We start from the raw sequence: 27,985 nt of genomic DNA, 5'->3' as shown, positions 1-27,985 counted from the left end.
ATAAAGCGGTCCTTGAGACAGCTGGCAGAATAAAGACCCTCACTACTTTATGTGCAAATAAGCTCAAAGGCTGATGTCATTTCTCGTCCAGAGGGGCCTGTTCCGATGCTGGTATTTGTATATGCATAGATAAAGTGTCTCCAACTGAGTGTGGTGATGGCTGTGGCCTTACATGGGAGTGCTTTCCTCGGCGTGGTGTCCAGGAGGACGGACCACAGCGAAACCGTTCTGGAAAAGCAGGCGGGAGAGTCTGTTAGCCACAGCAGCACTGATCGCCATCATCATTTAGCGAAACACACTGAAGGATAGAAATATGACTGGAACATAGAGAATTAGTGTTTTCATAACAATCTAGCAGTTCATAGCAGAATCTTACTGAGGAAGCCACGCTTCAGTTTGATTTTTGATGTTTAGTTTAAACTAAAAGGCGTCTTGGGAAAGACAAAAGTAAGATAAATAATCAATAAAAATACCATTTTTTTCCATTAAAAATGCATAAAGATAGGATCTGTTAACCCTCCCTACTCTAAAACCTGCTGGCAAGATTCAAATTTATGTTATCTTTAAAGAAATTCCAAAATTACAACATTTATTGGAGAAAGAAACTAGTAAACAGGAAAAATCGTTAGACTTTCAACAGAAAATTAACTGAAAACAACCTTTTTCTATGTTCCTCATTTTAAAATTTGCCAAAAATATATGATCCCACAAAGTAGAAGATGATGGACATGTTCTTCAAATTCCTTATGTAACTGAGCTGATTCGGAGACAAACATGAAGCGCAAGAGGTTAAAAACTGTTAAAAACATTCATGTTTTGCGTCTCATTCATTTCAGTGATGAACTGAATTCTGATTGGCTGGCTATCGTTTAAGGAAGGTCTTTAAAATGTCCATCCCTCATCAAGAAACATACAGACGAAATGGGAAAAAGAGAAAGAAACTGATTGTTGTCACCTTTAGCTCTCCGGTAGCAACTTTAAAAACGAGCTCTACAACCGAGCCGACAGCGAGACGAGCCGCACTGGACGAGTGAACCTCGTTCCAAATGGTGTCGCTGTCCACCTTAAAAACACACAAACACACAGCAAAGCTCCTGTTACTGAGCTGACTCCACAAACTGCAGGTTTACGATCAAACAGCGAGCGCTACTCACCCCGACTCCTCCACATGGTAGCCGGACAAACATGGGAGTGATTGAACCTGGATGAGGAGATAAAACAAGTAAATTAGAGGCTGTTAGCGGCTGAGACGACCTAATGCTACGCGTGCGTGTTCGAGCTTACAATCAAGTTTCTGTCGGAGTGGGTTGGTTCCATACAGCAGGACGTGGGCTTCAGAGTGAACCGTCTGCAGCTCCTCCAGAGTGGCCTTCCTCCCACGGATACACTGCAAACACACACATATAAACGCTGCTCTCATATCCAGGCTCCTACAGTGTGTAACGGTCAGTGAGGTGATATTTCTACCTACCTCACACTGCGCTCTCAGTCCGGTCTCCTGCAACCGAGACCAGATGCTCTGAATGCGGCCTGCGTGCTCTGGGTGGCTGTTGGTGTTTCCACACATGCACTGGTGCTTCTGCATTAGGGAGTCATACACCAGGCCTGCAGGAACACACAAAAAACATGTTATTAAAACACTTGTGTAGTATTTACCAGGGCCCGACTGATATGGATTTTTTTAGGCTTATGTCGATACCGATATTTGGCAGAAAAAAAAAATACCGATAAAGGATTAATTGGCCGATTAATTTAAAAATATAAAATGAATAAAATAACTTCTTTTTTGGTCAGGCCCTAGTATTTACTGGCAGATCCAGCATGAATAAAGTGCCCCTTCTGAACTTGCACCACTTTAGATCAGACATGTTAGTTGTGTTTCAAATGAAAAGCTATTCCCAGCCAGGCGTAAACTAACCGTGACGTCACCCGTTGGTTTCAACGCCGAGAAAATGAAGTCCGGATTTTGCTACTTCCTGGTCGCCATTTTGGACTTTTTGGAGCCAGTGACGTAAAAAGCGTCATTAAACAGGCTGGACCGGAGAGTAACTAGGGGCAGGATTGGCTGAGGACTCTCTTATCCCGCCCACGTTTACCGCAGAGGCTTCTGTTGCTGTCAATCAAGTATAGCCACGCCCCCTGGCTCCGCCAACTTTAACGATTTATTTAAAATTCAGTATTGATTTATTTTAAGATCGGCCACCAGATCTCTCATTTTGACCATGAAAACTAATGGGGAAAAAAATCCTGAGCTGTAGAAAATCAGTCTATCAAATTTTATTTTTTCCCAAAATGAATTGGGGTCTATGGAGAAAAAGCTTTTTGGAGCCAACCCTAGCGGACGGCCTGATATTGCAAGTTTTTGACACTTCCGGGTTGGCTTCAATTCTGGAGCCAGATGCTATGCCCACTATATATATACAGTCTATGTTCCCAGCAAAGAACAAGGTGGCAAATTTAAGCTTTTATTGTGAAAGCCCACCTGGTTTTAGCAGGTTTTTACCTCAACTCTCCCCGTGTCTCACGTGGCAAAAACTTCATTTAAAATGTAAAGCCTCCCAGTCCGATATCCACATTCTGCTGCCACTTTTTCCCTGAATGTTCTATGTAGTTTGGACCTGATAAGTAGGCCAAACTAAAAATACCCTCAGCGATGGTGCATGCATGCAAAAAAAACTGTCACAGTCTTCAGCATCCTCACAGCTCACAAAGATGAGACTATTAAAAAATGGCTAGCAGGAGCTGCTTTTTTCCAGAATGACTTCTCCACAGCTTCCTTTGGTATTCGTTTTTCATCATTCAGAGTCAGATGTCTGACAGGAACAAAGAGTGGGAGAGAAAAGGTTCTGGCAACATTTACTTATCCAGCTCCATTCTATCTGCTACCAGATGGATGCTGGAACTGATGCACCGTTTTCTGGCCAATTCACCTGCTTTTTGGATGGATTTTTCTTTTTTTTTCTATTCCCCAGTGCATTATGATGGGAGTGAAAGCCTAAAAACATCTCCAATAAACGCCTGAGGCACACCAGAGGGAGTCTGTTATCACGGCAATAAATACTCCTGGCAACCTGACAGCAGTTTAACCCTCTGAACCCCAAAACTCGTCGGCAGGTTTGAAAGATGTGTCATGTTTTTAAAAAAATTACACCACTTATCAGAGCCAGAAAGTGTAAAAACAGAAAAAATCTTCACATTTTTAACTTTTTGACAGTCTTTGAACTACTCGTGGGTGGCGTGTGGTTGCATCAGGAAAATTAAAATTACGGGTGTTTATGTGAATTAATTATTGAGGTGTCTATTTCTGTGTTCTTATCAGCCAGATCCAGAAGGCTGAAAACTGTACTACAAAAAGGAAAGAAAAGCAATTTATAAAGCCAACCTCCATCAAGACTGAAGACTGAGTAATACTTGGCCTTTTACTTTAATTCCATGAGCTCCAAAAGCCACTGACAGGCCTGAAATTCACCAGAATTTTACCATTTAACAGATAAAGAAACTGCAAAAAACAGACAGTTCTTGAACTAACCATCTGCAAAGGACTGTTTGGTCACGAAACATCAACAAATCTAAGCTCAAAATTGGGAAATTTCATCAAAATCACTTCATTCTGCATGCCTCATTAAAAATTTCCCACACAAAAAAAAGTTTGAAGTAACCAGATTCTGCAAAAAGCGAAAAAAAAATCCGTAATTCGGAGGGTTTTCGGCTAAACTGCAGGCTGTGTTTATACAGAGCGAATGGGACACAAGTATAAAAACAAAAGAGAATAAAATGTAATTATGTAGAGCCACCGGAATCAGTAACAAATGTGGAGACATCCAGGTTTTGTAAATTTTCTATGATAAATAATGATTAACTGTATCATAAAGCACCAAAGATTTCTAGTCATGGTTGTGCCATTTACGGAGTTTTTTTTATAGCTATTTATGCTTTTCTGACTTTATTATTTGTGTTTATTAATGCAAATTATTATTGCAGTTTGTATTTTTGCATCTTTCATGTTCTTGCTTCAACTTCATCTTAATTTAATCCAAATTGTGCGACGTTCTGTTTGGCCTCGCTGTTGTCATTTCTGTCTTCTGTAGTCAAAAATGAGCAAACAATGCCTAAAATGAAGAAACAAAAAAATAAAAGGTCAGCTACAGGTGAGGTGACAGGGGAAAACCAGGACGGCCATGCTGACCTGTGGTGAATCGAGGCTTGACGGGAGGATCAGGCGCTGGGACGCTGATGGGGAAGGACGAGGCCGAGGCCGGAGACGACTGGGCCCTGGAGAGGGGGCGGTGTCCTGGGAAGGAGATCGACAAGCCGGCGGCCTCCATCGACGCCTGGTAGTTTCTCAGCTGGTGAATCCGCTGCTGCTCCAACAACAGGGCCTGCTGCTTACGATAAAGGAAAATGCGAGTAAAAAAGATGAATTGCTGCAGGTTGTTTTGTGAGAAATGTAAACGCATTAAGAGACTCAAGACCGATTTGAAACTGCAAGTACAACTTCTGGCCAAAAGATGGCAGCCAAAACAAATGCTGTAACTTTGACTTTAGCTTTGAGTTTAATCACAGAGATGCCAGTGCAATGTTTTCATGATCTAAATTGCATTTCTGTCTGTGTTTTATCTTCTCTCAGTCTTCCCCAGAAACACCTACAGCATTTTAGTGCCAAGTCAAGCAGGAATCAACTCTGTGAAACAGTTCATATTGATTCCCTCTGCCTGTGTTGCTGTAAACTAGGGCAGATGTCTCACTTTTCGCGGCTGTTTCGGACTCTCTACCTGTCTGAAGAGCAGCTCCTGCTCGGCCTGCCGCTCCCGGTGCTGCTGCAGCTCCTCCTGCAGCTCCTGAGGGTCGGGCGGCTCCTGCTTGATGGTGACCCCCGGCGGCAGGGCATCCTGGTGCTCCCTCAGCTCCTCCTCCGTCTCCTCGGGGTGGCTCTGGTGCTGGCGGCCCACGGGCGACTCGCCGGGCTTGGCCATCATCTGCGGGTCAAACAGGGCAGTAGGGCAGTGAGGGAGGAGGGTGACGACGCGACAACGCGAAATTTACTTCACAATTGAACAGCAGGATGTGACAAATCCCATCCAACGTGTGAGGCTGCCTTCAGACAAACGCTTTCTTCTGAATCAAAATCCTGGCAAATCACCCCTTTCTCTGGAGCATTCTTCTTTTAACAAGCTTAATTTGGATTACTCAGTCAGATTGGTGTCTTTCTCATTTCAAACCTCTCCGTTCTAATTGAGTGTGAGTGGCCGCTCTGCCGACTGTACTCCAGGGCAAAATGTGTCTCGCTGAACAGAGACATTCCACGCTCCCCGTTGTGCTGCTTTTCATCGACTCATTCTGGAGCCCACTGTTAGCCGAGCAGTGATTCAGTCGTCTGTTCATTCACTTTCGCTGACATGAGCCATTCAAAGGGCTGCGGAGCGCTTGCCTCCACATTGTGTGTTTGTGATGTGAAGAGAAGGACGAGTGTCTGCTGGGTAGTCTCCACAGTGGGCTGGTGTACAGGTGTGTGCGTTGGAGGGGGGGTGTACGAGTTCCCAGAGCGGCGAGCCTCCGGTCCTCTGGCCCCCAGCCAGGGGACAGCATTGACGTCAGAGCATTCAGCAGCTCCCCTTCAGCCCCTCCTCCTCGCCACTGCTGCTCTTGTCTTCTTTGCGTTCAAACAGACGTCTCTTTACCCCATTTTTCACCTCCGGCCCCGACCCCGCTGCCCCCCCTCTGCTCTACTTTCCCAGAAACCTCCTTTTTTATCTGGTTCAAACTGACGTCCTTGCTTTCATTACGGACCGCAAGTGCAGCGGCAATTTGACGATGAATCTGACGACTTCAAGCACAAAATCAGCTTCCACTACACCACAGCTCAGCTTGTTCATGACTGCAAAATTATCATAGGGTCACATTTGTAGAACAGTTTGTGCTCAACCATCTCTGCTTTACCTGACATTTTTATTGCATAAAATTGGAATATTTAGAAAATATCTGCATATTTCTAAACACATTTTACAAATCATCTGTGAAATTTGAGCTTAATATTTCAAATACTTTCCTAGACAAACTGTTTTAAAAAATTGCCCCCCGAAACACTTTCAGCAGGTTTGGTCTTCAACAAAAGTAACTATTTTTTGCATTTTTGTGAGAAGGTGTTTCATGCTAGAAAATATTCTGGATGTTTTGTTTTGCGTTATTGTGACAGAAAACATCTCGAGTTGATTTTCGCATGATCTTTTTTCTTTTTTGTGTTAATGCAAGCTCAAAGATGGGACTTGTTCATATTTCAAATCACCAATAATCAGAGATCATTTTATTTATTTTTTGTCCAATATTGAAGATTGTAAATCAATTGACAAAATGAGAAATTATTTCAATTTTTTAGCGTTTTATCCCTATTAGTTCCAGAGATGTTATTGTTCAAATTGATAGTGGTCGACAGTAATTTAATTAAAAAAAAACATGCATGTATCAAAAAAAATGATATGTCAATTTAAAATTTCAGATACCGTTGTTATTTTTCCGTTGTTTATGATTTTAAAAAAGGTCAGAGAGATAAAAGAGAAGAACACTGATGAACTGAGGAGGAACAAGCCAATATTATTTGGTGCATAATCATAATTAGAATTCCAAGTAACATCTTCAAATTGCTTATTTTTGTTCCATAAAGTCCGAATTGATCATTTTCAGGCACCATCTGTTTATGACGCTTTGGTTAATACATTTATCTTGCGCGATGAAAAGTGTGACGTCTTCAGATCGGAGCTGATCTGGATTTAAGCCAGACAGACGTTGATTTGACATCATGCATCATACCCTTATTAAGCAGCCAACAGATCTTTGAGTGTAGAAACTGTAAAAACGCAAAGAAATGGTTGGAGTTTCAATTCTCTCCTCCGCTGGGAAACCCAACAAATCTAAGTTAAATATCATGATATTTCACTACAATCGCTTTGTTCTGCATGTCTTTAAATTCTGAGTTCCATGATGCACAGTGACTTAGCTGCAAACAAAAGCTATGTGATAAAAATTCAAGGACTTTTCAGCCAAACTGAGCTGAAATTCAACTTTCATCTTTTCTTTTTATAGCATTATAACTGCACAGAGGACACTTCTGAGTTCTCTAACTCCAGTCATTGCGGTGAAACTCAGGTTGGGCATCGAGATCCAAGTTAGAACCTTTACCAAAAGCCAGATTGTAATGGAATCACTAAGGATGTTTAATTTCGATTCTGAACCTTAGTTAAAAGTGTAAAGAATCTGAACGGTGAAGAATTAGAATTCATAACCTGAACTAAAATGATAAAACATTAAAGAAACTCGACTTCAGAAAGAGCACGAGTAGCTGCTTCCATGGTTTCAGCCTCTAGATCAGGGGTGTCAAATTTATTTTAGTTCAGGGGACACATTCAGCCCAGTGTGATCTCCAGTGGGCCAGACCAGTAAAATCACAGCATAATAACCTATAAATAACCACAACTCCAAAATTTCCTTTGGTTTTAATGCAAAAAAGTAGCCTAGCCGCGCTAGACAACCCACGGCAACAAATTTAATTCTCTGCCAGGGTGGGTCTAGTTACCCTCCATAAGGCTCGAGGCTGGATTCTCCTAAAACTGGCCGGACGAATCACCATGAAGTGTAGAGTCAGAAGGCGGGCGTAACTAAGTGACGACAGAGGCGCGACGATTCTGACAGAAACAACCGGAAACAACTAGCCTAGCCGTGCTAGACAACACACGGCAACGAATTTAATTCTCTGCCAGGGTCGACAACAAAAACGACAACAGTCGTTGAGCTCCATTAGCACCGACTCTGAATAATCTTTCTGTTAACATGTCTGTAATATACTTGAGCTTCACCCATTGACTGTATAAATAAGGCTTCACCGAACTCCCGCATCCTCTGATTTCCGGTGCTCTGAGCCTATTCGTTGCGCCGATTGGTTGTATACCTACCCAATTGCTGCAGAGTGATTTGATAGACAACCTTTTAGCCCGCCTCCCTCCCTGTCAAGCGTGCCTAGACCCTTGTGCCTTCAGAACATGGGTCTAGCAGGGCTAGGCTAGCAAAAAAGCACTTTCTGAAAATGTGCTTTTTACCAAACATTAAGAACAAGCTGAAATTTGCTCAGAAAAATAAGTTCAATTTCAGTAATATTATGCCTCAGTTTATCATTTACACATCACAACTTACAGATCAGAGAGTCTATCAAGGCACAAAACTTTTAGTCATGGCTATCTGGAACCGAACAATCTAGTATTTTACAAGATGATCAAAACAACAAAAACAAGACAAAATATTACAAAAACGAAACACAAAACGACAAAAACGAGAAACAAAACGACAAATGACATGAAACAAAACAAAGAGGAGACAAAAAATCTGACAAAAAAGTTACAAAGAGACAAAAAAGGAAAAATGACAAAAACGAGACAGAAAATGACAAAAACGACACGCAAAACAATGAATAAAGCAAAACACGAAATGACCAAAATGAGACAAAAACACTAGCCAGACAAAAAGTAAACACAAAACGTCAAAAACCGGAAACAAAACGACCAAAACATGAGGCAAACAACAAAAGTCAGACCAAAAAAAAGACAAAACAAGACAAAAATATCACAAAAATGAGACACAAAATGACAAAAGAACAATAAACAATCTAGTATTTTACTTTCAGATCAAAACAACTTGTCATGGTCTTGAAATTATTTAAAATTTACAGTTTGACTAAATTCAATTTGGTAGTGTCTACAGATACGGACCCGTACCCGTAGCCTGTGGGCTACGGATACGGCACTTTCCATTTGCCAGACAGATACGGACCCGTACACGAGTCTCACGAGTCAAGAAGCTGCTAACCACTGCAAACTGTTGAAAGGTAAGCAAAGGTTAAGGTTAGGGTTAGGGTCAGGTTTAGGGTCCGTACCTGTAGTACCGATGCTACGGGTCCGTACCGCTAGCGTCTACCGGGAGTCACGTGACCAGATCTTGCGTATCTGATTGGCAAATGGAAAGTGCAGTATCCGTAGTCCACAGGCTACGGGTACGGGTCCGTACCTCGAGCAACAACCATTCAATTTAATGTCTTCTCTGTAATTTTTACACTTTGAGGGCCGGATTGGACCCTCTGGAGGGCCGGTTTTGACCCACGGGCCGCATGTTTGACACCCCTGCTCTACATGAACAAGCTGCTGGCTGTAGCTTCACGTGAGAGGGGTGAATATTCTAAACTGTTCCTTTAAATCCGTGACAAAAGAAAGAGAGCGGAGTCGCTCTGTACCGACAGTCTGAAACTAAAGCAGATTCAATTTTGTTGAATCTACACTGACATAAACGTAGGAAAGCAGCAAATGTTCCTGTAAAAGGCCTGAAAACGAAGAACATTTCTCATTTTTGCTCGACCAATGAAGGCACCAGCGAACTGACATCATTGCTCATATTGAGTGACACAGCACAAAAGCAGCTCTTCATTTCTGTCCCGACAAAACCGCGGAGGCCGTCCTTGGCGTGCCGGCGGCTGCTTCTCGAGGTGTTTGTGCGAGAAGCTGCCACTGGAGAGCTCTGAGGCATACGGAGGGAGGGAGACGAGCGGGGGAGGCGGAGGAGGAGGAGAGGAAATCCCTTGTTTCATCCACCCACCTCTCCTCCAGCGAGTGCTCTGCCTGAATAGGTAAAGCCATCCAGAGCGGCGGCTGCTGCTGCTGCTGCTGCTGCTGCTGCTCGCTTCCTCCCTTGCCCATATAAGGTGCGGGCTTCCGCTCGGTTGCCATGGCAGCGCACAGTTACCTCGCAGCCCGTGGCAACTCGTCTCGGCTGCAGTCACAGAGACGGGGATGCAAACATTCACACACTGCTATACATGTTAACCCATACCTGCCTCCGCCTACTCACAAACAAAAATACTACAGAGGCAGAAAGAGAAGGGCAGAATAAAAGTCAATAACTTCACTCACATCCACAGCGAACACGTTTATTGGCTGAGCTGCTGCCTACGCAAACTACTACAGCGAGCTGCTGGCCCTCTGCAGCTACAACCATAATTAATCATCAGTTTATTTGAATGTGATGCTGGATCCACGGCCTCTTTCTTCACCTGCCTTCATCAGTAATGATGAAAACACGTACAGCTTGTTGAATAACAAACAGCTTCACTGCTATTCAAACACATGCACAGACATAGTGAAATACTGCATCTGACCACAGTTAAAAGCTGTTTGTTTTCATCCTCTAAACTTCACTCCATTTATCAGAGGCAGAAATCGTGAAAACAGAAAAAAAATAGGCAGGTTTTCAACTTTCCAACAGTCTTTGGAATTCTCATCTGTGACCAACTGCAATGACATCCATCCGTGATCTATACACCGCTTAATGCTCATTAGGGTGGCGGGCAGCTGGAGTCTACCCCAGCTGACTTAAGGTGAAGACAGGGGACAAACTGGACAGGTCACCAGTCTATCACTGGGCTGCATATACAGACAAACAATCACACTCACATATTAGAATAATCAGTTAACCTCAGCATGTTTTTGGACTGTGGGAGGAAGCTGGAGCACCCAGAGAAAAGCCACACATGCACAGGGAGAACATGCAAACTCCCCACAGAAAGATCCCAAGCTCAGGGCGGGACCTGAACCGGGGATCTTCTAGCTGTGAGGCTAACCATCAAGCCACTGTGTAGTCTGCTGCAATGGTAATTTCATCAAAATCACATAATGTGGGGCAGCTGGCTAGCTCAACGGATTGAACAGGCGACCCATAATTTGGGGCTATAGTCCCCATGCAGCGGTCATTCCCACTTTCCTGTCTTCCTCTAACTGTTACATAAAGCTGCAAAAATAATACTTAAAAAAAAAAAAAATCACTTAATTCGGCAAGTCTCATATTAATATGTGCTAAAAATTCATCGCTTTGCACAACTGGATTCTGTAAAAAACTAAATGTCTTTGCTTCTTGTCGCAACCCAGAAGCCATTAGTTACTTAGCTGCAAGCAACAGTCAAAAACTGAGGGACTTCTCAGCTGAACTGCAGGCTGTGTTTACACAGAGCAGAGGGGAGACAACAATAGTAGTAAACAACCAGCAACTTGTTTTTTTTTAAAATGGCGTTTTGATTGAGTCACGCTGCATATAAGACATTTCTGAGTTTGTTAGTTATGGCTGCGTTGTTCCTGTACAAGTGTTGCCGTTCATAAACGAGTCCACAGTGGGTAAAAAGGTGGCAGGAGCAAAGAAATAAACAGCTTGTGGCCTCAAAGGGTTAAGTGTCTGCAGTCTTTACCTTGTTGAGGTGCAGCTGCTGCTGCTGGAACTGCTGCTTGTGCTTCTCCAGGAACTGCTGGTGCTGCTGCTGGACCACCAGCTGCTGCAGGGCCAGGGCCTGGGCATGAGCCTGGGCAGCGCTACCCTGGGGCAGCGGGGCCGACTGGGTCCTCCCCAGGGGCCGGTGCTGCCGCTGCAGCTTGGCCATTGACGCTGCTGTCGGCATCGATATGCCGCTTACACCTGGGAAACACACAAGGAAGACTTTGTTACATAAGGAGAAACCCTGCAGCACGGAGCTGATAATAAGACTTGCTTTGATCAAAACTTTTAACATGTCTCCAGAGAGATTGCCAACATCTTGTGAGTTTAGTTTTAACTGCAGGACGAAACCAGACAGGAGTCAGTGAAGCCCAAAGATGGCAGCCGAACAGCAGCACTGTTTAGGAAAGCTAAGCAGAATTGTGTTTTGATGATGATGATGATGTGTCCTCCCGCCACTCTTAAGCACCTGAAACTATTTAGACTAGAGTGTCATAATGATACATGGTCGTGCGACTGCAGGGTCTATTTTGGTAGCTGGCTCAGGGGAAATATGACTGCATTTCCAGAGCAGCCGCCATGTTTTTCCAAATTAAAAATGACAAGCAGAATCAGAAAAACCAAATCACAAAAAGCTTCTCGTTGTCCTCGTTTGGCTTCAAAGAACTTTTAAAGGTCGCGGTAAGACTTTCCAGACCACAACGAGTGGAGCAAAAACACCTGAAGAAAATCCTGGACCTTTAATATAAACTGCACTGATGAGAGTGCGAGCAAAAACCCTCACATGTAAGACAAATATACATCAAGACACAGGTTCCTAATTGTTCCTTATTGGTGTTGGACCTAAGATTAGTGAGCAGATGCCTTTTGTGAACCAAATGAAAACAACCATCTGTGCCGCCATGCTGCGATTCTTCCATTGTGATGATACGAACCGAAAAAAGTAGTCCATTTGCAGCGAGAGAAGTAATAAAACAGACCCTGGATGAGGCTGCTAAATGATCTGAGAAGCTTGATTAGTGTGCAAATATCAGAGAAAATGCCTAACACACGGTTTTCAAATGCCTCCTGAAAAAAGAAAAACGTCTGCTTATGTGTAGCTACCACACGGATAGAGGAGCTGATGTGATATTTTCGAAGGCGGAAAATGCGAAAAGTAGCGGCTCACATCTGGGGCTGCGACAATTCCTCCTCTGCTCTTGATATGTGTGTGTGGGCGAGCGCATGTCCACGTCTGTATGTTTTTAATGCGTCCACACACACACACACACACGCATGCATGCGTCTGTACGTGCGTCATCGCTCATTCACTGCTAATGTCGCGATGAAAATAGAGTGCCGGTCAATGAATGAGGCTTATGGGAAAAGGGCACACAATGGACCCATGTCACAGTCTCGTAGCATACACTGACATATGAAAGGGGCTCATTAGTTTGAGCTAATGAATGGACGTCTGTCAGTGTGCGGGGGGGAGCATCGCGGGCACACATCTCTGTCAGCGTGGTGACGCTTGTTTGTGCGCCGCCAAAAAGGTTCAGAAGCGAAGAGTTTCCATCACATTGGCTGATTTCTCCTCATTACAAGCAATTCTACGAAAAACAGCAACGAGTAATGCAGCAAATGTTACTTCTGTGTCCAAAAAAGATTGCAGCAAAAATAAAGTTGCAACAAGCTGCTTTGATTGGTCAGTTTCAACAGCTACAGTCTCCAGTGTCGGAAGAAGTACTCATGAGCATCAAGATTTGAGCTCCAAAATTAGTCGATTATTCATTTAGTTCGACTATTAAATGAACCGCCAACTATTTTGATCCACAATTCTCTGATTCTGGCTTCCTTAAAGTGAGTATTTTCCGCTTCCGTTCCTCCTCTATGACAGTAAACTGTGTGTCGTTGTGTTGTGGGCAAAACACTCGACAATATTCAGCTTTTCCTGACACTTTTCACACCAAACAACCACCGAATCAATCAAGAAAATTCTACACTGACAACAATCTTTCGTTCAAATCAAAGCATCCTTGAAGTAACAAAAGCAAACCTGCTTATCATGATGAATTGCCAATTTCAGAACAATGTGCTTGATAATTTTGGATTATACTTACTGAAGCATCACTAAAACGCTGCAGGAGGAAAATGTGAATCTGATTTTAATATTTACTTTAGTTTCCACTTAAAAATCTACCAAAAACAAAGTCTTTCCTCTAACTGGGATCTGTAAAAAACTAAATATTTCGTGTTTCCTGACTCATCCAAAAAGTCATGACCGACTCAGCTGCAAGCCATGACTCACATGGTAAAAATTCAGAGATTTTTCAGCTGAACTGCAGGCTGTGCTTCATCTGAATAAGTAAAGTAACTATAGTTATAAAATAAACATAGAAAAAAAAAAGCAGAAAATGTAAAGAGTCAAGTAAAAGTACCCCAAAATTTGGCAGCACTTGAGTAAATGTACTCAGTTATATTCCAGCACTGCCCTCAGAGTTTGTTTCACCTCTTGAATGATGAGAATGTGACTCATTACTGACATTTATTTTATGTTGTTTGGTCACTTTTCTCTCTTTGTGTTTCATAAACGATAGAAAACTACTTTTTGGGGTGCTTAATCATACTTTTTCAGGGACTTACAGACTCTACAATATTGGATAAACAATAAGAAAAAGCATTCCACAGTATCTGGTTAATAAATCTTGCTTGCAAAATGACAGCAGAAATGCCTTCGCTCATTTTCTGCGCTGCTTTTGTGCACCAGTTTCACAGCATCAGCTTGTGGCTCTACCTGTGACCAGAGGGCTCTGCGCCGGACTCTGCTCCATGAGCACCATGTGTTGGAGCAGGGGGCTGTGCGCACCGTGTCCGCCGCTTCCTGCTCCGGCCTCGGCCAAGTATGGAGTCAAGTGTCCCCCGGAGAGGAAGGGAGGGCTGAGGGAGAGGGCCGGCTGCAGACCTCCGTCCTGCTGGGTTGAGGTCACCTGGACGAGAGGGAGAGCGACAGATTCACCCTCTGAACCCCAAGTACAGTACCGCAGAAACGCATCGAAGACACCATTTAAAGTAAAAACACAAAGAAACTACGCATTTGCAAATTTCCCATGACCAGTTTTGTCAGTAATATTTAATAACCTAAGCATAAAATCTTGATATTTTCCCCAAATCTATTTATTTTACAAGTCTTACATCAAATTAACATTCTTGTACTTTGTTTTTGTTCTTTGTCAAATACATAAACAAGGAAATTGAACTCCAGTCTTGTCTATTTATGATTCATGGCATTATAATTGTGTAATACTGCACAGAAGACATTTCAGTGGTCCGTTTCCATGGAGGGGCAGGACGGCACACTGCAGCGAAAAATGCGAAAATATTTTCAGTGACATCTTGGAACATTTTCCTGTGGGAAAAAAAAAAAAAAAGTTTCTTAAGAACATTCACAAAAAAAAAAAAAATCAACCAAAATCCAGCGACTTTTGCTGGATTTTGTTTGATTTTTTTTGTGAATTTTCTTAAAGAAAATATCAGAAGTTTTACTGATATATATGTAATCACTTTAGATATTTTTAGGATTTTTTTGGAAGGTTTTATTAATTTTTTGAAAATATTTACAAAAAATTTTCTTGCACTATTTGGGGGATTTAAAAAAAAATTAGAACTTTTAAGGGAAACATTTAAGGAATTATTGGAGTTTTCTTGATGAAGGTTTTGCACATTTGGGGAATTTTTTTGCTGATTTTTTTTGGATGTTTTTCAGACAAGGAAACAATATTTTTTGGTGCTTGTAAATGAAGACAGCAGGAGGGTAATACATCTCAAATTAGGAGGTTACATGAAAGCAAAAATCTATTTTTGAGTGAAAAACTGCTTCTTTTTTAAGCATGTCTGGCTTATTTTAAGAAACCTAAGCTTGACAATCCTGGTAAAATATAGCTGAAAATAAGTTTTCCCAACTAATTTTAAGATCTCAATGTTCTAAACATCATATCTTATTTCAAGAAATCTTACCAAGCCATTTTTCACTTGTTCCATTGACAGATTTTTTTCACTTATTTCAAGGTAAAAGTTCCTTGAAATAAGTTTTCTTTCTTGTTTTGAGAGGGGCATTCTTTTCTTTTTATGATTTAAGGCAGCATAACTGTCATTCTCTCTACTTTCAGTCATGGTTGTGCTGTTTAGAAGATGTTCAGGACATTATTGCAGTAAAAACTGAGCCCACAGCGAGTGAAAATGTGACAGGAGCAAAAAACACTCGGGGTTCAGAGCATTAAGCCGGTGCACAGTCAGTCTGCGAGCTTGGCGGCAGTTTCCTCCTTACGTTGGAAGCAGCAGTGGCCGTGGCAGTGGCGGGCAGCCCCAGGGTGATGTTGGGTAAGGATGGTGAAGTGTAGAGGGACAGCTGGTTAACGGAGCCCCGCTCAGCGCCGCTGCACAGCCTCTGGGCCAGAGACGCCTGGAAAACACATTTAAATGATTTATCTGTGTTTGTGTCATGAAACAACCTCCAGCACAAGGGGGGGAAACAGTACAGTAGGAGATGTCCAGACATGGGGGAAGAGTTACATCGACACCCTGCTGGTGGTAGAAAACTGTCACAGCCACAAGCCTCCTCCACACTGCCTGAGTGCCCTTAATGGTTGCCACAAATAGCATCGCGCCAGCTCCTCAGCCTGTCTCCTCCTCTGCAGACCCATAATCTGAAGATACATCATTCAGAGCCTTTGTGCATGCTTCAGGCTGCAGTGTTTAAAAGATATTAACTAGTAGCGACTGAAGAGCAAGACAACAAAAAGCTCCACAGTCTATTTATTATTTGGAGCTTCCGTTCTTTGAGAGCTAAATACCACCAACACATCTGCAAATTCAGACACCTAGGATGAACTGATACGACTGTCGTTTGCCGTGTTTGTACCTCCGTGTTGTTGGAGACTGACACAGTGATGCCGTTCTCATTGGGGATGTTGTTGGAGCTGTTATTCGGGGAGCTTGGGCCGGAGCCGGGGGCGCTGCTACACGCAGAGTCTGAAACACAAACAGAAAGTAAAAATCAAATGCGCACACTCACAAGACAAGAGCGGACGGCTAGAACGGAGGCTGTCTGAGCGGCAGGCAGATTTAAGCCGGCGCGTCTCTTACCTGCCATGTCGAGCGAGCGTTTCTTGGCGGTGGTGATGGGGCTGTCTCGGCGCCGCAGCAGCGGGCTGCTACGACGCTCGCTCACCTTCTGCTTCAGCCGCGAGCGGAGCTTCAGGTTGGGCTCAGAGGCTGAAAGCGGGATGGAAAGAAACCAACTGTTATTTGGTGTAATGCAATCACAACCCCTCTAACGTGAGCACAAGCACCTGAGTGAGGGGAGCTTTAATAAAACAGTGCAGAGCAAAAAATACATGTATTGGGATGCTGTTTTATTCTGTCATGTTACTCTGTCTTCTCAGCTTCCATCAGCTTGGGATGCATCCAAATACCAAATTCTGACAAATAACTTTCCTGAACAGAAAAATTCCATTGAATCTTCAACACATGTACAAATACCCTCTCACAAACCTATTCTTAATAAATGAGGTGGTTCTTGGGGCAACCTAAGAAAGTACAATATACTAAAAGTCAGTTCTCCCCACCGACACAATGAAAAGCTGTTTTCATTGTGTTCTGACTAACCAACAGTCGCTGTGCTCAAACTTTGCATCATCCTGCCACCTCATTGCTTCAGAGTGATCCATTCAGAACAAACAGCTGTCTCTCAGCCGTCAAAAAATTATCCAAAATCCGACGAACTTCGCTGGATTTCGGCAAATTTTTTTCTGAATGTTCTTCAAGAAACTTTTTTTGGAACATTTTTTGTTTTCCCCCCCATCAAAAAATGTTCAAAAATTTCCCCCAAAAATGTTGAAAATGTGGAAGTTTTCACTGTGAAAGTATAATTTTTTCCCCCCACATTTTCAAACTTGAAAACGGATCAATTTGACCCACAGGAGGACACAAGGGTTAAAACAAGATAACTTCAAGATTGTTGGACTTAACAAGATATTTAAGATGCATCGTCTTAAAACAAGTCCCTCCATCTTGCTGAAATGCCACTTGTTAAGTGAATTTCTCTTAAATCAAGCGGGATGAGACATTTTGACTAAAAGTAAAACAAATAGACTTGGTAAGATTGTCAATCAGAAACACAGAGACTGAAACATCCCATTAAGAACAGGACTAAAACCAGGACTGTCGATTGCAGTATTTTGGGCTGAAAAATTGAAAGGCACATTCTGGGAACACAATCTTTAATTTACTGAAAATGGGAACGCTATTGAACTTTTGAGCGGCTGACATTTTTAGACATTTCACTCTTTGTTGCAGCACTTTCACCAACAGTGCGCCATTTCCATTATTAAACCACAGCATGGTGATTTTTTGGGCTTCTTTTGTACTCCAGCTCCTGCCAGGCCTTGTTGATGTTACTCAGATAATTGGCAGCAGTACAGCTTGGGACGAATCAATCGGCAGGGTGGGAGAGCTACCTGAGCTCCAGTCTCACAGGCTTTCTGCTGAAACTGGGAGCTCCACACATTGATCTGTCATAGAGAACCTTCCACAGAACCGCTCTGTTATGAAACCTGTTTGGTAGACAAACTGTTACATGCTGCTATTCATTTAGCGTACAATTCCTCCCTCCTATTGAGATGCCTCAAAGCAGGCCAAATTCTGGTCTTCCCAAAAGCATCGTGGCTAAAAAGCAATTAGCTCCAATTTGGGAGCCATGTCTGACTGCCTAAAGGCCTTTTGGTCTTTTGTCTGTGCCGTCACAGACTTGTGAATGGAGACAGGGAGAAGGGAACGGCATGTCACCTTGGCTCCAGATATAGTGACTAATGCTCTGTTTATTTTGTCCTGCCAATCAGCAGCGTCGGATAATTTCGCTATTCATTAGCCAATTTCTAAACATCAAAGGAGGGCTGATTCCAAAAGTGGTGCACCAATATTCCCGGCTCTGACACGACCAAATTAATCTGCTACTACATCGCTTTTATTTTAAAAACGGAGGGTACAGGTACAAACACGGAAAAGCCGCCTTCCCTGGAGCAAACTTTCCTTTCAGGAGGCATTCATCAAAAATGAACTTGTTCCCATTTGCAGTGTCAGGTAAAAATAAATGTGTGGAGAGGAAGGAAGTGTGAAATAGGAAGTGTGAAGGTACAGTTGCACACAGTGGGAAGGAGAGCGCCGTCCAGATGGAGTCAGACCAATTAATGTTGATGAGAGTTAGCTTGTGAAGACAGTTTACCACAAATTCAACAAAGGATTTCCGAAGCCTGATACTGTACTAGTGCTGGCCCGAATAGGGGTTTCTGGTCTCCGGATATTCGGGCCCTATTAAAGACGAATATCAGAATATTCGTTCCGCCCCATAACGTCCAACGGGGGGATACCAAAATTAATATCCGGATACCGCCGTAGCGAACGAATATTCTGATATTCGGGATATTCGGGTCCAGCCCTATGCTGTACTAGATTTTCAGATCTCTGAAAGTAAACGACACGGCTTTTAAAGATGTAGGTCGTAATGCACAGCAATGCCCAGCAAAGAATCTTTTTCATCATGTCTTAATAATGTGTTACTTTCAATAGGAACAACACAGAAAAGTTAAAGGAAGTACAAAATGCTGCACTCTAGAGCCGGTCCTTTTGAAGCTAATCTTGTTTTCTGACCCAATTCAAGAGCATCAAAACTAAATCTGGTGCTCTTGAGTTGAGCTTATAAAACCACATAAAGCAACCGCTATATTCAACCCTTAAAAAGCCGGGACTGAGTATACTCGCTCCCGCTTACTCGTACGCACAGCCGAAACCGAACATTCTCAGCTCAACACGTGTGACTTGTTTATGATCGCTAATTAACATAAAATATGCACACACCCATATGTTTAAGTCGACCAATGGTGAGATATAAAAATTGGCCCCAAATTTGCTCATTTCAAACGATAAAGCCGTATGAGCCGTTATAACAAAGACGCAATTACGAAGCTCTTATCGGGGCCGCGTATCGGCCGAAATTCAATATGGCGAACGTGTACGACAATGCAACCTCGCAAGACTTGATCGATATTTTTATGGATTAGGTGGTTTTAGTAGATGTACTTCTCCAGAAACATGGCCTTGTAAGGGTTAATCGGAATCAAGTCCAGCTAAATGCTAATTAGCAAATGTTTGATGTAGTTTAAATGGTCTAGTACAGCATCCCCTGGTAACTATTGCATTTATCTTGTTTTTTTTTTTAAATCTTAAGGTTTTCCAACCTATATAATCAGATCTCATTTTCAGAGAATTAACCTGCAAAATTGCAGTCCTACCAGCAAGATTACAAGAAATTCTCTAAAAACGCAACATTTATCAGAGGTAGAAACTGTAAAAACCGAAAAAATAGTTGGGGAAATTCACTGAATTGATCCTTAAAATTGTAATATTGCATGAAAATCACTTTATTTTGTAAGTCTCAGTGAAAAGTTTGCCAAAAATTACCCATTTGGTCTGGAAAAAAAAAACTGTCACACGGCGAAAATTCTGGGATTTTCAGCTGAACTGCAGGCTGTGTACAGAGCAAAGCAGAGAAGAGTATGGAAACAAATTCAAGTATAAGTAGTATAATATCTATTGTATTTAGATGCAGTTTTTCCCAGTATTAGCAACACCTGTTGGCACTTGGAAAAATGTTACATATGCAGATTTCAGATTTTTTTTTTTTTGTGATTTATCGCATTATAACTTGTTACACAGCATATTAGACAGTTATGTTTCCCTTCTTCATGGTTGTTCTGTTTCCATAGAGGTGCGGGACTTTATAGTGCAGTGAAAAATGAACTACAGTGAGGTAAACTGTCACAGAAGCTCTGAGTTCAGAGGGTTAAATAGTTTCTGCTGTCTCCTTTTGTATGACAGACTTAACAAGGCCCATAGCTGATTTAAAAACTAAAATCTGTATAGGAGACCTTATCCTTTAATCACTGCTGGTTCACTCTGTACAGACACTAAAAGTTGGAGTTCAAAAAAGAGCCAGTTGTCCTCATAATCACAAAGAATGACAAGAGATTCTGAAATCTGAGTAGAAAATGTGTGTGATCAAAGCTGAGTGATCATGACTTTTTCAGGGAGAGAATTTTGATTAAGATTACTGATCAAAACATAGCAGAACATGAGAAGTTACCACTTCATTTACAGCTCCCAAGACCAGTGACCAAACCTATTTTCCCGCAATTTGATCTGAAGACAGTGTCTGTTACTGAAGAAAATAAGAAGAAGCCCTTTGAAGGAGAGTAATTAGGTTTTGGGTTCTTACTTCAACACATTTTTAAAGGTGAATGAACCAATATGACAGCGCCGTGAATAATCCCGGCAGCCAAAGCAGAGTGGAATCGATGCAGAAAATGTCAATAGCCCTGAAAAGAAAAGATGCTTTCTCTGCTCTTTGAGGGAACGAAAAGGAAAACAACACAATGTGGTGCTGACAGAAATACGACCGCTACGACGGGAGGATAGTGTTAAGGGAAGAAAATCAAGTATCTGATTTGTTTAAGGCAGTGTTGTGGACGTGTTTTCGAATTTCATAAAGACTGTTGCAGACTCTAATTGGAAACACAACAAGCTATGAAAGGCCTCAGAGAAGCATGACCACACACAATAACACATGATATCACTGCACAAACGGTGTATTGCTACCCTGGGCACAGCAGACGTGAAAGGCCATGTATTCAGTGACTAATCATACAGCCACATGTTGCTTTGCATGTAAAGACAAGCTATACACTCTGGTTATCAAACGTCGGCATGTGCTGAGCGGTATCAGGCTATCTGTGTGCTATTGTCTCCATGTGAAGGACAAGCTGCCCCAGATAGGCTACCAGTGAAAAGTCAGGCACAATTTGCAAGGGCCTCAAGTTTTCCCACCTTGTCAACATGTTTCCGAGGCATTTTTGGGTCTGTGAGAACATGTTTCAGATGTGCTATTGTTCCTGTGCCGCTCCATCACCCCTAAATGTCTACAGTGTAAGAAAAATTACTCATGGTGCCTAGATATCTCAGCTGGCTGAGCGGGTAATCCATAAACAGGAGCTATAGTCATGGGTTCGAATCCAGTCCACAGCCCTTTACTGCATGTCTTTCCCCTACTCTTATAGCCATGTTTCCTCTCTCGCTCTAGTGTCCTATACATAAGAGGCCAAAAAGCAACTTTAAAGAAAGGTGTATCTAAGGCTGAGGCTGATTCAGGTAACAAACATTGTTCATAATCAGTAATTATCTCTCTGTATTAGAGGTCACAACGATGTACGTACATTTGCAGTAAAAACTGAACATTTTCTTGGTGTCAAAACTGGGAACAAAACAACCTGTTTACACCTGTTTCTTAGCTCTCTCATCCTCAAATACCACCAGCAGGATTGAAATCATACACACAAAAAAAATTAGAGGCAGAAACTAACAACAGGAGACAAAAAATCATTGGATTTTGTCATATGTCGCATTTCAGACTGAACACCTAAACAGATTTAAGCTTGACATCACCATATTTCATTCAAATCTCTTTACATTTCTCATTTGAAACTGTGACAAAAATAAACAGTTTGCTCTAACTAGTAAAAAAAAAAAGTAAATTCTCCACTCCAGGTATGAAGTCTTGACTGATTCGGCTGTGACCAGCAGCAACAAGGCAAAAATGGTGGGATTTTCGGCTGAACTGCGGGCCGTGTTTGTTTTTTGAACGATAAGTCCAAAAAAACTACAGTATTTAGGGTAAACATATTTTTCCCATGTTGGTAACACCGGTGGGCTCTGGAAAAATGTTGTACCCGTTGATTCCAGTCAACTGCAACGCAAAAAACAACTGTACCGATAAAGAAAAATGCTGAAATTTATATCCAATCGTCAGTCAATTTCTACTCTAAATAGTAACTTTGCATTGCAAGTGGAAGACTCCCCCAGCAAAGCAAACTATGAGTGCATTTTAGCACCTACATGGTACGCAAGAAAAATATTTTATAGGACCCAATGCATGGCATGTCAAATACATGCATGTTGCAAAAAACACTAGATGTCCTACTAAATCTCTGTAGTGTGCATGCCAGCAAGCCTTTCTGACCCACAATCCTCTGCACAGTTACAGCATGCGGTCTTATGCACAATTAAATTACACCTCCTTTTGCAGACTGTGAAAGAGAAGTCGGTGAAAGCTTAAGATGCAATATTATGATGAAGTAGGATGCCTGAATTGTGTGCATGCTACACGCAGCAATAATCAATCTGTAAAGACAGATAAAGTGCATTCTGAAAGTAAAAAAGTGTGCAATTTGGAAGGCAGCCTACATTAGAAGTCTTTTACAAACCCTCCTGCTACTGCTGCTTCACATTTAAAGCAAATAACAAGAGAAGCCTGGCATGTCAGTCTTTGGAAACTCAAGCATTTGTTGCAAAAGTTAGAGTTCGCAGGGACCATTCAACAAAAATATGTCTACACTGTGCGATTTTATGACTTTTTTTTTTAAGGGAAACAGATCAGCTTTAAATACGTCAGGCGGCAACAGAACTGTCAAGAGCAGCCGAAGAGAGCTGTCAGACGTAGCGCTGCTCACCTCCAACTATTCAGCAAGTTCTGCAGGGTGGAAATTTACTCACAAAGTGTGCTGCAGTTTGTACACGCCAATATGTTTAGCTGCTCTGGAAGCAGATACACCTGCAGCTCTTCTGTTGGGTTTCCGGCAGAGTCGCTGCTCAGGAACTGTATGTTGTGAGCTGTCACCACTGGAACAACTTAAAAACTCACATTAAGAGTGATTTTTTTAGCTGTTGTTGCGCTGTTTTTACCGTGAATATCTGCCGCGGTGCATTTCTACGATGCAAGAGATGCACAAAAGCGCGCTGTTGCCTCCTTTGACCGTTGCTGGGAGTCTTGGGTTCCAGTCCTCTACTTTATGGCCTGGCGGTGATATAAAAGAGCCTCTAAACTCTCCTGAGCCGGCATTACCATAAGTAAACCCCGCAAAGCACGTCATCGCTGTGGGCAAATATCAGGGTGGCACAGGTTCTCTGCAGCTGAGCACAATCCTCAGCCTTATAGAAATCAGGGGACGAACTGACACTCCAGGGACGATCTTTTCACTCCCTGCCATCTTCCCGCTTTTCCCCTCCTTTCCTTTCTCTTGACAGAGCTGGTTTTTGGGAGTGTGGTATCATTTTGTGCCACTTTCTGGATTTAGTCTAAATCCTGCTTGCCAGCTCTCATTTTCTGTGGCCTAATCTTCAATTTCTCTGCTTTTAAAAGAGACAAACTCTCAATCCCTTCTTAACAAAAAAAGCCAAGCCACCAAAACTTTGCTGGTTATCTCAGCCCTCATTATCTCTCCTTCCCTTCCCCTTTTTCCTCTCCTATTCCTCCCTTCTTCTTCTGCTCTCCCAGGGAGGAATGTGGCTGTGTGGGCCAGTGTCAACTGTGGTCTATCTGTTGTCGTAGCCAGCAGCCCGAAGGCTCAGAGTCAACAGGGCTGGAGCTCCGGCTGCAGCCGCCTGCCTCTGCGCTAAGTGAATAATTGCACTGTAAGACGACCGCTGCTTCACGGCTACACCACCGCACACACCACTCACACTTTACACGGCCACACAAAGCAGCACACACACACACCTGACAAAAAAGCACGCTGGAAACAGCTGGTTCTACTCTGAAAAGGCTCCTGAAGTTCCAGCGCTGAAGCCTGACGACTCCGGGCCACAAGGAAACTTTTTTTTTCCAGTGGTACATTCTGCAGTGTTTTGGTTTCTCTGATGGTTTATGACAAGATTCATTCTGAATCTCAAAGAAAACATGCTGCTCTGTGCACGAGTACAATTCCTGCTTCACCCTCTGGAGCCTGAAACCCGTCAGCAAGTTCGAAAAGCACATTATCTTTAAAAAAAAACACAATTGCACTATTTAACATATCCTTAAAACAATCACCTATAGGCCAAGGGTCATTACATTAATCATCTAGCCTAGCCGTGCTAGACAACCCACGGCAACGAATTTAATTCTCTGCTAGGGAGGGTCCTCGGTAAGTCTCGAGGTTGGATGCTCCTAAAACTGGCCGACGAATCACCATGAAGTGTAGAGTCAGAAGGCGGGCGTAACTAAGTGACGACAGAGGCGCGACGATTCTGACAGAAACAACCGGAAACAACTAGCCTAGCCGGGCTAGACAACCCACAGCAACGAATTTAATTCTCTGCCAGGGTCGACAACAAAAACGACAACAGTCGTTGAGCTCCATTAGCACCGACTCTGAATAATCTTTCTGTTAAAACATGTCTGTAATATACTTGAGCTTCACCCATTGACTGTATAAATAAGGCTTCACCGAACTTCCGCATCCTCCGATTTCCGGCGCTCTAGGAACTACACCAGCCTAGTCGTTGCGCTGATTGGTTGTATACCTACCCAATTGCTGCAGAGTGATTTGAAAGACAACCTTTTAGCCCGCCTCCGTTCCTGTCGAGAGTTCCTAGACCCTTGCGTCTTCAGACCTGGGTCTAGCGCGGCTAAGCTATTAATCATCAATAATGAATTTGAAATAACTAGATCCTGTAAAAAACTAAAAATTCTGCGCTCCTCGATGCAACAGAGAACCCATTGGTGACTCAGCTGTGACTGACAGTTACGTCATTTTTTTTTTGCATTTTTTCTATTTATTTGACAGATGAATAATCAAAGTCAAAATCAAACAATTAGTCTTTTGTTCTGATTTCTGTCATAACTTTCTTGCACCATGCTTACACTACATGTAGTTCAATGGCACTAGTAGTGCTGTTTTCATAGAGGTGCAGGACTTTATGTGGCGAAAATTCAGCCGACAGTGAGTAAAAATGCCAAGGGTAAATAAAAAAAAACAACAACCAGAAATTAAAGTTCTGAGGGTTTAAACAGCAGCGTCTCAAGGTTTAGCAGCCTTGACTTAAATATAGCACCTTTCTATAAACAAAGCTACAAAGTTCTTAACAATTAAGATAAAGGCCAATAAGACTAAAGTAAAAGTGAAAGTAAAAACAGTTAATTAGTTCTCAGGTCCACAGTTTGAAATGTTGTACTTGCCCTGCCTGCAGTGTTTCTGCTAACTATAGTAATGCATTAGAAAATGTTGCAAATATTTAAAGTTGCACAGTTGTAATAAAAATATGGATAAAAGTTGAAATGAAAGAAATTTGTCAGTACTTAGTTTCCTGAAAATATGCTCAATCTTTATGTCAAAACCCAGCCCAAAATTTCTGTCCTGTCGAACCAGAAATGTACAGTCCAAACCCAAGTAAAGCAGACCAGTCCTTGTGTGTTCTATAGTCACAAATGGTTTCATTTCACTTTTAGTTTTTGGTTGTTTTGCTGCTCCTGTCACATTTATGCTCACTGTGGGCTCATTTTTCATTGCAATATAAAGTCCTGCAGAGGCAGATGTAAAAATAACTCAGAAATGTCTTTTGTGCATAGTTATGCTGCCATAAATTACATTAAAAAAAAACCACCGCCAAGTACAGAGTATTTTCTATAGTTTCAACTTTTTTCCATGTTTTTGTTATTCACGGCACTTTCAGAAACACTACTTGAATAACCTCAGTTAGTAGAAACACTGCAGGCAGGGTATTTACAACATTTTAAACCATAGACCTAACAATGAATTGTTTTTACTTTCACTTTTACATTAATCTTACTGTCTTTTATCTTGTAAAGAACTCTGTAACCTTGTTCATAGAGAGGTGCTCTATATAAATCAAGGCTGCTAACAGAGTGCACTAGAACCCAGAAACACCACTGTTTTAATTGTCTAAACTCCAGCTTCTGGCTGTTTTTTGTTTGTCACATTTCTACTCATTGTGAACTTACATTTTTAAGCCCCGCAGCTCATTAGAGAGATCTCAGGAATGTATCGCTAAGTTATTGTGCCATAAATCACAGAAAAAGAAGAAACAATAATTGATTTTCCTTTGACTCGTCTTTCCTTTGCTCTGTGTAAACACTGCCTGCAGTTCATCAGAAACATTCCTGAATTTTTTGTCACAGTTGAGTCACTGATGACTTCAGGGTTGGGCCAAGGAGTGTAGAATTTTTTTTTTTTTTTTTTACAAATCTGATGCATGAAATGATGCATGTACAATCATGTTTTTGATGAAACATCACAATTAATAACTTAAATTTGGTTACTTTTCCCAACAAAAGTGAAAGACACACACATTGCACTGAAAACCAGTAAGAACGTTGAAAACAAGATGATTCTATCTTGCAATTCTGCCTCTGATAAATGATGTAAATGGTTTCACGGTTTTAAATTTGTCAACCGAATTAGGGGCTAATAGAGCTAACACTCGTAAATTATTAGGGGTGGTCTGAATATCAGTTTCTGGGCTCTGGATATTTGGGCCCAATTATTGGCGAATACGACAGGTGGTGGGTTTTCATCATTGTAGTCCGACAGCATGAGCACTAGCATGGATAGCTCCATCTTCTGCATTTTGCCTTCTGTTTACTAGCACGGGCGAAGTGAAGCATGACGTCAGAGTTGGTAGGTTTCCAGTATTTGGAATTCAAAACTAATATTTGGATACTACCACAACGACCAAATATTCGGGCCCAGCCCTAGAAATTATACGTAATGTAACAGAGAGAGGTCGTTAGAGAATAAACACAACATTAAAAGAAATACTGCAATGAAGTATGATTTGGCTAGAAACAATAATGGGCCGAGAGCAGAACCCTGGGGAACCCCAAATATAATTGTTGCACTGTTAGAGGGAACTGACAAAACCCTCAAGTAAGAGCCAATTAGTTTAAATTTGAAACTATCAAACAAACTAGAGGCAGAAAAATGGTTATTATCATGTATCTCTAGCCATTCCTACACAACCTAATTCAAAACAATCTCTGAGGAGGAGTAGATATTAAAATCTAATACAACTCCAGGTGCTAAAATGGTGAAAAATCTCTCCCTCCACTGAACTCTCACTCTATTGAACTCTTGAACCACCTACACTCTCTCATGTGGGGGATGCTGGGAGACCCAGGCAGCCTAATGTGGACGTGATGAATAGTGCAGAGCTCTGATGCCGACTAAATTATGCCAGACGTGAGTTGGCATAGCAGCGACTGGATGTCACAGTTCTGAAATGAGCGTGTGTGTGTGTGTAATCCTCTCTCAGTGTGAAAACTGAATGTGTAAGCATGTACCAGTCTTTCTCAGTGGGAAGTCATCCCGGGGGTTGTAGACGCCCAGCACCGGGTGGTTGTAGGTGGACACGCCAGTCTGTGGAGGCGAGCTCTGGTCCAGAGAGCTGTGCTGGGTTTTACTGCAGCAAAGCACACACACACACACACACCGTCAAATAAGATCACAAACCACCAAAAACACCTGGGACTGAACAAGCAACTAACTAACTAACTAACTTCACGGCTGTCATGGATCTGTATGATTAAACCATCATGTAAATCCCTCGGCGTGGATGCAGACATGTGCTGCCATCTGTTCACTGCCTACAGAACGAGGTGGTGTTTGCAGGCAAAGTTAAGCCGAGCTGGCTTCAGCCCAAATGCATGTTCCTGACAATCAGATGTACGCACTCTGATAAAATCTACACCAGACCATAGAGGAGCAGGCAGATATCAAAAGACACACTTTGTAGCTGCTGAAATTTGACATTTGTGGGTGTTTCACTGGGTCAC

At 42.3% G+C, this 27,985-nt stretch overlaps 1 protein-coding gene across 5 annotated transcripts in view; it reads right to left on the bottom strand.

Moving 5' to 3' along the window:
- Positions 1-27,985, bottom strand: part of LOC110963576 (histone deacetylase 4-like) — an 83,840-nt gene that overhangs the window by 9,829 nt on the left and 46,026 nt on the right. For 4 of the 5 annotated variants that reach the window (XM_022212013.2, XM_051941791.1, XM_051941789.1 and 1 more), the window contains 13 exons: positions 27,494-27,612; positions 16,414-16,542; positions 16,190-16,299; positions 15,596-15,730; positions 14,066-14,258; positions 11,270-11,493; positions 4,773-4,976; positions 4,187-4,385; positions 1,472-1,605; positions 1,285-1,387; positions 1,155-1,201; positions 956-1,063; positions 173-228 (listed from right to left, as the gene is read on the bottom strand). In XM_022212013.2, the coding sequence (XP_022067705.2) occupies positions 173-228; positions 956-1,063; positions 1,155-1,201; positions 1,285-1,387; positions 1,472-1,605; positions 4,187-4,385; positions 4,773-4,976; positions 11,270-11,493; positions 14,066-14,258; positions 15,596-15,730; positions 16,190-16,299; positions 16,414-16,542; positions 27,494-27,612 (1,761 nt within the window). The remainder of the gene's footprint in view (positions 1-172; positions 229-955; positions 1,064-1,154; positions 1,202-1,284; positions 1,388-1,471; positions 1,606-4,186; positions 4,386-4,772; positions 4,977-11,269; positions 11,494-14,065; positions 14,259-15,595; positions 15,731-16,189; positions 16,300-16,413; positions 16,543-27,493; positions 27,613-27,985) is intronic. The other variant, XM_051941790.1, reaches the window with a different exon arrangement.

Source organism: Acanthochromis polyacanthus, chromosome 22, assembly GCF_021347895.1.
Source record: "Acanthochromis polyacanthus isolate Apoly-LR-REF ecotype Palm Island chromosome 22, KAUST_Apoly_ChrSc, whole genome shotgun sequence".
NCBI classification, from domain to species: domain Eukaryota; kingdom Metazoa; phylum Chordata; class Actinopteri; family Pomacentridae; genus Acanthochromis; species Acanthochromis polyacanthus.
This window is presented reverse-complemented; position numbering and strand designations above follow the sequence as displayed.